General features: G+C 44.6%; 1 protein-coding gene and 1 pseudogene across 1 annotated transcript; both read right to left on the reverse strand.

Moving 5' to 3' along the window:
- Positions 1-2,313: 2,313 nt before the first annotated feature.
- Positions 2,314-3,903, reverse strand: LOC145487711 (uncharacterized). The gene has a single exon (XM_081466534.1). The coding sequence runs from the start codon at positions 3,901-3,903 to the stop codon at positions 2,314-2,316; it is 1,590 nt and encodes a 529-aa protein (XP_081322660.1).
- A 189-nt stretch (positions 3,904-4,092) lies between these two features.
- Positions 4,093-8,897, reverse strand: LOC145488678 (uncharacterized; annotated as a pseudogene).
- Positions 8,898-10,402: the final 1,505 nt, after the last annotated feature.

The raw sequence follows: 10,402 nt of genomic DNA on the forward strand, positions 1-10,402 counted from the left end.
AAACTTACTCATTTCTTGTGTGTACGTTGTGATTTTTGGTGATCTCTGCTGATTTGGGCTTTCTTTGCCGCCACTGTTATTCCCTTCATAAGACGATAACAGTGATGGCAAAGATTGCCCGATTGCCTTTCTCGAGACGTGAGCTTGGGACGGTTGTGATTAAATTGGAACATTCTTCCTTCTCTGACGGAAGTCGTATGCTGATTGAGAAAGATGTAAACAACATCTAACTGACCCCAACTTCCGCTCTTTTGTTTTCAGATACATTACTTCTTTTATGAGTTACCTTTTTGCATTCATCTTATCAAGAAATGCACTTTCTTATCAAAAGATGTGAAATTAAGAAATAGGTGGTGTGTAGTTTATGAACTATCTAGGAGTGAAGTACCGTTCAGTTACGATAACGTAACTGTCAAACAGTTCCAGTCACAAATCATTGAACAACGCTTTACTTCAACCATCTTAGAGATGATCCGGTGTTACGAGTATCGTTGTAGAGCAGGGTTGTTTCGAGACAGAACTCAGGATCGCCGGTAACAGCAACAAACTAATTTATTTCCGTAAGGTAACTTCACGAATTTACAGCACTAAGCTTCTTCAAATATTGAAAATTGGTCACGGCTGAATGACTTTCGGTTCTGGATTATTCTAGAACTTGACTCAGACAATTTTTCGTAACAATTTGTGAGTGAGCTAGTGAGCTAAAGAAACTTATACTAAAAGGGATTTTTAAATACAATCTGAAACAGTTTTTACTTAACCATTTTTAACCTTAGTTAGCAGTAGATTTTTAATCCTAGGTCTAGTTTTAAACCTTAGTTTTAGTATCACATTTTTAGCTTTTATTAAGTTTGTATTTTAGACATTTAAGAATGGCTGTTGAATAAATCCACAAACAAATTGCACACTGAAGATGTTTATTCTGTTACTCGTCCTTCCGTCGGTTCGGTACAGCTGAAAGTTACAGATGTAAAGCTTGCGACTCGAACAAATATTGAACAAGAAGATCTGTTAGATCTTATAACCGCGCTTTTAAAATTTAACTGTTTTCTTAGCACTACAGTCGCAACGCAGTGTACATTCCAAAAGCAATCCTTGATGATTCATTGATTACTGTAGACACCACATTACTTGATCAACACAAACTGTATTATTGCACCATCAGTCGTAACCGGTGTGAAATCTCCGATGACGTAATAGTCTTAATCTGGAACTTTCTTCGGGATATGTATGTGCATGAAGATACGAACACTATTAACAACAGCTTTCTTTCTTAAAAATCACGATTAAATTAAATTGTTCTTTCCCTTGAGTAAAGGGCTAGCAAAGAAGTCACACAAGTCACATAATTCAAGAATTGCGTTATCCACGGCTTTCTTTAGTACGGTGGTTATTTCCCTACCAATGACGTAATCCTTGCACGTTCTGACAAGTTCGTTGCTTGGCTTGCAAATATTTAATTTTCCTTCCGATCTATGAACTGGCTGCGATGAAACCGTCAAAGGATTTACTTCATTTGCGTAAAACCACAAGAAATACTCACAAAATTACAAATAAATTAATGACCGTCGCTTCTGCCGAAATAAACTTGCAAAGTAAACACGATCGTATTTGTCACGTAGCGAAAGTGAAAGCTGCAACGTCAGCGCATTCCATGGCTGACGTAATACCTTTTTTTAGCGTATTTATTATTCCCATTAAATCCAACGCTTTGATAAAACGAAAAGAAAATATATTTTACCCACAAAAAAGAAAACGATATCCGTAATATTGTCCGTGTATTTATGTTTTAACAGCTTCTGGCGGAAAAACATCACACGTTGCGTGACTCAAAGTTTGGCCGAGCGGAGGTCTGCGTCTGGTCACCGACAAAAAAAAAAAAAATAAACCACGGGTAAACCTAGAACCGCGCTCGGCCCATGGCCGCGCGGTTAATTACAAAAAAAACAATACAAATGAGCGACCACTTACATATTTTGGGGCATCTTCAGGCCTAATCAAGATGTCAACATCGAGAAACTAAAAGGCGAAAGTAAAAGCAAACTTTCCGCCTACACACAAAACAACGCACATCAAACTGCTCAGAGCACATGGTGGCTGAAATCACGTGACCCGCCCAAGGGGGGTACAGAGGGGCACGGTAAGGCAAACTGTCTCTAACATCCCGGCCCCTTAAACGCGAAAAGATAAGCACCGAGCGTTTACCGAGAATTCTACAGTTCAGTGTTTTAACGATCGACAGTCCAGTTTTCTAGTAAGTACTCCTGCTTAAGACAAGTCCGGTATATAGTGTATCGCATAACGCATACAGGTTCACATCTCGCCACCTGTAGACTCCAAAAGGCACAACTTAGTTACAGGCCTGGTCAGGATCGACCAGCTGGTCTTCACTCGGGCCGCTCTGACTAATATATCCTTTCCGGGGAAAGTCTGAATTATTCGTCCCAAAGGCCAATTCTTCCGGGGGGTGTTCTCATCCCTGATCAAGACCACATCTCCATCCTGAAAATTTCTCTTTGGCCGCAACCACTTGTGACGCAACTGCAAAGTGGGTAAATACTCACGGACCCAGCGCTTCCAAAACTGATCAGAGAGAAACTGAACATGTCTCCAACGCCTACCATAGATATCACTCTGGTCAAACCGGCCGGGAAGCAGATGAGGTCCTCCACGAAGAAGTAGCAAATGATTTGGCGTCAGGGGAGTTTCATCATTCGGGTCATCAGATAGAACTGTCAACGGTCTTCCATTCACGATCGACTCCACCTCGCAGAATAGGGTGGACAAGCGTTCATCATCTACGATCTGTTCCCTGAGGACGACATTCAGCACCTTTCTGACCGCTCTGATCTGTCTCTCCCATATCCCACCCATATGGGAAGCTGCCGGGGGATTGAACTCCCACTTGATCTCCTTCTGCAGAAAATGAGCTTTCGCCTTGCTATCTTCTTTCCAGCTCCGCATTGCCTCACGCAATTCCTTTTCCCCTCCAACGAAATTAGGGCCATTGTCCGACCTAATCTTCTCTGGTACGCCTCTCCTGGCGCAAAATCTCACTAAAGCATTGATGAATGAATCAGCTTCAAGACTGTCAAGCTTTTCTATGTGTATAGCTCGCATAGTAAGGCAGGTGAATAAGCAGCCGTAACGTTTCAGTTGACTCCGGCCCCTCTTCACCACAAAAGGGCCAAAACAGTCCACACCAACATAGGAAAACGGGGGCTTGTCTGGCGTGACTCTTTCGGCAGGTAGATCTGCCATCTGCTGAACTCCTGGCTTTCCTTTGAGCCTCTTACACAGTACGCACTCCCTTAAGACCCGCTTCACCAGTGGTCTAGCCCCTACGATCCAAAACTTCTGCCTGATGAGGGAGAGTACGTACTCCTTACCAGAATGCCCGCTCTGAAACTCATGAGCTCGTCTCGCAACAAGCCTTGATACGTGATGATTCTTTGGCAAAATAATGGGATGCTGAGCTTTCTCGGGCAGGGGTGCATTTTTCAGACGGCCTCCTACTCGTATCCCTTCTTCGAGTATCCCTTCTTCGTCCAGAAACGGTTCCAGAATATAGATCGGGCTCTTCTTCACAACAGGCTTTCTTGATTTAAGAACCCCCACTTCTCCTTTGAAGTGCTTGTGCTGTACAGACTTAACGATAGCTGTTTCTGCAGCTTGCAGCTCTAGTGGGTCCAGAGGATCAGCGATTACTGAAGATGGCCTTTCCTTACTTCTCGTCTTCGCTCTCAGCCAATCCCTGCAGCGAAGTAACCAAGCCACACTCCTTTTCAGACGATGCCAGCAAGAGTAACTCTCTATAAAACGGATCATGGGGTCTTCTGATTCTTGTTCTTTATCCACTCTGGGCATGCCGTGTCTCCCCCTATCCCCTATCCCCAGCATCATATTGCACATTTGAAACGCAACACTTGACTTGATTCTTTACTTCCTCATCTTCACAAGCAATTTCTGGCACAGCTGGATTGGTGGGCCAGGCAGTCTCATCTTGCCAAAGGAATTCTGGACCTCGCTTCCAACGATCACTAGAAATCATATCAAACCCGTTCAAACCTCTGGAGGCATCATCAGCGGGGTTTTACTTTGTGCCAACCTCCCTCCACTGTCTCGGCATTGAACCATCATGAATGACAGACAACCGGTTCGCTACAAACGTTTGGAACCTCTTACTGCAACTGTAGATATATTGAAGAACAATCATACCGTCAGTCCAGAATATGCAGTCTTGAATCTCCAAAGAGAGTTCACGGGATAGCATTCGATCCATTCTTACGGCAATCACGGCAGCAGACAGTTCAAGTCTTGGTATGGTCATCTGCCTAATCGGGGCCAATCTGGACTTCCCCAACAACAGGGAGCAGTGAATTCTTCCCTCTGCGTTCACTGCGCGGAGATACGAAACAGAACCGTAGGCTGACATAGAAGCATCACAGAAATGATGTAATTCACATTTCCACGGCTTTCCGAAACTGGCAGGCACCAAATAACGCTCAACCTTGAACTGATTCAATAGTGGGAGCTCCTCCAACCACTTATTCCACCGCACCTGATTCTCTGGACTCAGTGGATCGTCCCATTCCTTGCCGGACTTACACTCGTCTTGGAAGATCACCTTAGCACGAAGAACAAATGGGCACACCAGCCCCAAAGGGTCGTAAACAGAACTAACTATACTCAGAAGCCCTCTCCGGGTGAACTCTCTCTGCTTACTCTTGATCTGAATGCCAAATTGATCAGTGTCAGTGTTCCAGTGAATCCCTAAGGCCCTCTCAACAGGCAGAGAACTTCGGTCAAGGTCGAGGTTCTTGACTCCCTTCGCTCTCTCTTCTACAGGAATAGCCTCCAGTACTCTTCGGTCATTACTGATCCACTTTGTCAGTCGAAAGCCCACAAGCGCAAGCAACTTGCATAAGCTAAGTACGATGTTGATGGCCTCCTCAGTAGTACCAACAGACTTAAGGCAATCATCAGCATAAAAGTTCTTCAGCACAGTTTGAATTGTCTCTTCAGGGAAATCCATTCTGTGATCATCTGCCACGCGCCTCAGGGCAAAACTAGCGCAACTCGGACTCCACACTCCTCCAAACAGATGCACACACGTCCTGTAGACTTCTACCTCACCACCAATCTCATCATTCTTCCACCACAGAAAACGCAAGGCATCACGGTGCTTGGGAGACACCCGAACCTGATGAAACATTCCTTCGATGTCTCCCATTACAGCCACTTGTTCTTCCCTGAAACGTAGTAAGAGCCCTACGAGATTGTTTGTAAAGTCAGGGCCTTGCAAAACTTCTTTGTTCAGCGACGTGCCACCAAAGGTCACAGCACAGTCAAATACAATTCGCAACTTCTCGGGTTTGTTTTCATTGACAACATTGTGGTGGGGAAGGTACCAAGTCTGTCCAGGCGTTGCACCTATTTCCTCGTCAAGCACTTTCTCTGCATAACCTTTGTCAAGAAGGTCTTGAATTCCGCCCTTGTACTTGGCGTGTAACTCGGGGTCTTTCCGGAACCGACGCGCCAACGACTGAAGCCTCTTTTCAGCAACACTTCGATTATCAGGCAAATTAGGGAGCTTGGACTTGAAGGGGATATCCATCTGATAATGTCCCTCAACTACCTCCACCGACTGTTCCCATATATCAACAGCTCTCTTATCTTCGACTGAAAACTGTGGCAAACTGTTTGCCAAGGCTTCACTTGTTTCGATCTTCCAAAACTGCTCCACCTGCGCATCCAGACTCTCATCGGCACGAGCAAGATTGGAAAGGGCGGACTCTTCAATCAGGCGTTCAGATTCCAAGGGACCATTAAGGGACCACCCCAAGCGAGTCCTGGTGGCATAAGGTTGTCCTTCTTCCCCCTTTCGCAGCTTTAGGGGCCAAAGAGCTTCAGGAACGTCTTGGCCTATCAAAATAGAAACGCCCGATTTGTCAACTCGAGGGAGGCGAAGATCTCTGAGATGAGGCCACTTAATGGCGTCGCTAGCTGAGGCTATACAACTCTCCAAGGTAGGTAGATTGGGCAGGGCGTACACCTTTGGCAGCTGGATAACACTGGTTTTCCCCATCCCACTCTTAGCCGCTGCTACTTCTAGAGCCACCACTTCCACATTGGCGTTTTCTCTACTGCTGACAGTAGTTAGGGAAAGATTCGCCTGTTGGCCTTTCACCCCAATTTTCTCAATCAAGGCCTCGGAGCAAAAGGTCTTGGTACTCCCTGAATCGAGCAAGGCATGTGTGTAATAATAAACCGTTTGACCCTTGGCTCTCACCTTCACGGGAACAATGGGTAGCGCTAACTTGATCTCCCCTTGTTTTGGTGAGCTGCATGCATGGGTGTGGCTTTCAACTTGTTGACTACTAGTTCCAGGATTAGGCTTTGCCTGCTGTTCGCCAGGGTCCTCCTTTCCAGATCGTCCAAAGGATTGGTGCAACAGTTTAGAGTGCTTCATAGTACATCCTTCTACACCACATATAACGCCCGCTCTGCACTGCTTCACAATGTGTCTACCATCAAAACAACAGAAGCAGAGTTTCTTACCGCAAACAAAACTTAGTCTTTCCCCAGGCGACATAGCTTTAAACCGGGAACAAACACTCCAGACATGACCCCCCTTACACAGCCGACAAACATGCCTTGTAGTCTTAGCGTTCTTAAACTTGGGATCATTGATGTTTCCCTGACTTTCTGGGCTTTGCTGGTCCTCATGGCCTTGCACTCCAAAACTAGATCCTATGGTTCTTCCTGGCCTTCGCGGGCTTCTTCCACTGGAATCCTTAGACTTGCTTTCCGAGACTCCGAACACAGGATCAGTGGCCTCCCGAGCAGCTTCCGAGACAAAATGTGTCAACTTGACAATTGAGGGGTATCTGCCTGTTACTTCCAAGGTCTTAACAACTAATTTCCTCCATCGACTCTGAAGCGACTGTGGCAGTCTTTCAACAATCTTGACCATACTCCTGCGAGTGTCAATTTCTTCAAGTTTGCTCATGGCTTCTAAAGTCTCCTTACAACTTCTAAGATCATCCGCCAGTTCCTGAAGGCAGTGCCCTTCACCATGTCTTACAATAGGTCCTTCGGTGACTTTCTTAACCCACATTTCAGAGATTTTGAAGTCATCTCCAAACCTCTCTTTCAGCAGCGCTCTTGCTTTCGCATATCCCGCTGAAGGACTCATGACGGCACAGCACTTGATGACTTTGAGGGCATCTCCTTTACAATACTGAAAAAGCCTGTTCAACTTTGCGCTATCATCTATAGCAGCACTTCCAATGCTGTTATCAAAATTACGCATGAACATCCAGAACTCTAATGGGTCCCCATTGAAAGTCATAAGCTCAGCCTTTGGCAACTGCATTATGTTAATCATCTGAAGGAGGCGTGGCTCATCACAGACTGTGGAATTTGGACCGACATGCTGTTCTTTGCCTTGTGCAGGGGAGTCCTGACCATTCCCTTCAACATTAGCATATTTAACTTGCTCACCAGTCATCTTCTTCTTTACTTCAACACTGGCTCCTCGAGTCTGTGCATCAGGCACTGCATTCTTCAAATTGCCTGACATACTCGTTGGCCACTCCTCTGCGTTTGGATTTAAAGGCGACTTCTCAACTGAACTTCTTACAGCACTGATGCGATCACTCAATCCATCTCTCTCCCCAAACATCTGATAAACTCTCTCCTCAGCTTCAACCTCTGAAATCTTAGCTCTTAAGTTCAACTGCTCTTGGTCATATTACAATTGTAACTGTTTTTGTTTGAGCTCCAAACCATCTTTCAGGACCTGTGCACGCGCCATCAACGCCGCCTTTCTAGCCGCGGCCTTCAACCGCGCACTGGACGCGGTTGTTGAAGAGGACTTCTTTGTACTCCTAGTTGTCTGACTGATACTATCGTCTGGGTTAAGTTCGTCTTCTAACCGACCATTTGAGAGATTTAACGCACATGACACACTCACGCGGTGATCTGCTAATTTCAACACTTCACTACAATTGTTTTCAGCCTCGACATAGTACAATTGGGCACTGGGAACCTCTTCTGGCATACCAGCCTTTTCCAGCCACTGAATTAATTTAACATTAAAGTCAAATAAATCCTTAAGAGCTGTTCTCACCTGTTCCAACCTTTTCTGGACGCGATCAACACTCGCTCCACTGCCCAACAAAGATTTTAACTCATCCCGCTTCCTTGTCAGATTTGACGCGTAGCCGCCACGTTGTTTTCGCAAGACCGCCATTTTCTCCAAATTGACAGCATGTAAATCCAAAGTTACATTGCTCCTTCGAGGCCGAGCACTGACACAAAGATTCTCCTCAGACAGGCTCCTTTGTTCGCCAATTCCACGGTACATTTCGCTAGCAGAACTCAAACCAAGCACGACAAACAGCCAGACCACAAACGTCGATGACAGACTCGGTTTTCGAACTCCAAACACGCAAAATGTAATCCGATGCAGCACACAAGAATACGAACTTCAACCAGCGACCTTTTGCGTGACCACAATCGAGAACTTCAATCCAGAGTTTCCACCAAATATCTGTACGTTCGATGTTGAATAAATCCACAAACAAATTGCACACTGAAGATGTTTATTCTGTTACTCGTCCTTCCGTCGGTTCGGTACAGCTGAAAGTTACAAATGTAAAGCTTGCGATTCGAACAAATATTGAATTACAAAAAAAACAATACAAATGAGCGACCACTTACATATTTTGGGGCATCTTCAGGCCTAATCAAGATGTCAGCATCGAGAAAGTAAAAGGCGAAGGTAAAAGCAAACTTTCCGCCTACACACAAAACAACGCACATCAAACTGCTCAGAGCACATGGTGGCTGAAATCACGTGACCCGCCCAAGGGGGGTACAGAGGGGCACGGTAAGGCAAACTGTCTCTAACAATGGCTGACTGTTAGGATCGAGAAACGCCGGTCAACGACCCATCTGGCAAATCGCTCATATTTTGCCCAAAGATGCCCTTAGCTGAGCTAATTCTAAAAATCATATTATAAGGTTCCAGCGAATTTTTATTTTTCAGAAATTCGCCAAAATTTGAAAGCGCGGTCAAAGTGCAGTTTTTCGTGTTATGAAATGACCGAAATAAGGTGCGAGGACGAAGCGCTGCTAAAGTCTTAAAATAAATTCAATTGACTTCAAACTTCACACAAATGTGGAACAACCACTCTAATTTATTCCTCGTTTTAAACTAATCTCATATATGTTGATATAGTGGTTTTCCAAACCATTTTAAAAACACCTATGAAGCGTGTGAAAAATAATGGCAAAATATAGGTCATGTTTAACAGCATAAAAATGCATCTGGTACCTCACTTTCCGATTATTTTACTTTACAGCCTTAAAATAACATTATTAGACATATACCATGCCAAGTTTCATGCTCGAACTCGCAGTATTTCCCTTTTGAGAAAAACGAAAATCTATGTCGATGTGTTGGGCGCAAATAACACAACAATTATACACAAACAAGAGACAAATCAATTTCAATAGCGAAAGTAAAAGGCTATCATTAATCAATCAATTCAACAATTAATCAATTCACTGCTACCGGTAGAAACATAATGTCCACATAATGTCCACTACATAAAAACTGTTTTTAGACGTTTTCGATTGAAACATTGCGCGTTAACTTTGTTTAATTTCCTGTCCGCCGTCATGTCTGGTTTGTCATCGCGTGTATTTCCTTAATGTAGACAACACTGTGAATGGTTCTCATAACAAACGCACAGAGGTTTCCTGGAACGTCGATGTTTTCGATTCACCAAGACGCTTTAAGTTCGTTAAGACACAATAATGGGTCAACTTGGAATGCTGTTTAGCATTAAGGACGTTAAAGGACTGTAAATTAATCGAGTTGAAATATCTTGAAGCAAATCAAAATCGCGCCCTTATTCTAATTGCTAAACAGCTGATCTCCGTTCAAGTTCAAGAAGTCGAGAGGTTAATTCGGCAATGTATCACCGGTACAACAACAAAATCAAAGCGAGGTCATCAAAAGTGTAATGCATCAGTCAATTCCAGCAGTGCCCATCCCCCCCCGGGCAACCGCGGGGCATTTGCTCACGTTGTCAGTCCCGGGGGTGGAGCATCCGCAATTATATCGCCGCCCGGGGGCTGGGCATTTGCGTACCCCGGAGCGACCCCCGGGCATTCGACACACGTGTTTTGGAAAGTGCCATGGATGAGTTCATCGGGAAAGACGAGGCGTTTGTCGAACAATGGCTTGTCCGTCAGGGACTAGACAAACTTGCAGATGTTTTTAAACGTATGTTTTCTCAATTTCAGATATTTCTTCATTACTTGTAAGCATATAAATATAAGCGACAAGGTGAACTATATTTTGTTCATCACAAAACAATTACTGACG

The sequence above is a fragment of the Orbicella franksi genome, chromosome 5, assembly GCF_964199315.1.
Source record: "Orbicella franksi chromosome 5, jaOrbFran1.1, whole genome shotgun sequence".
Classification (NCBI taxonomy): Eukaryota; Metazoa; Cnidaria; class Anthozoa; order Scleractinia; family Merulinidae; genus Orbicella; species Orbicella franksi.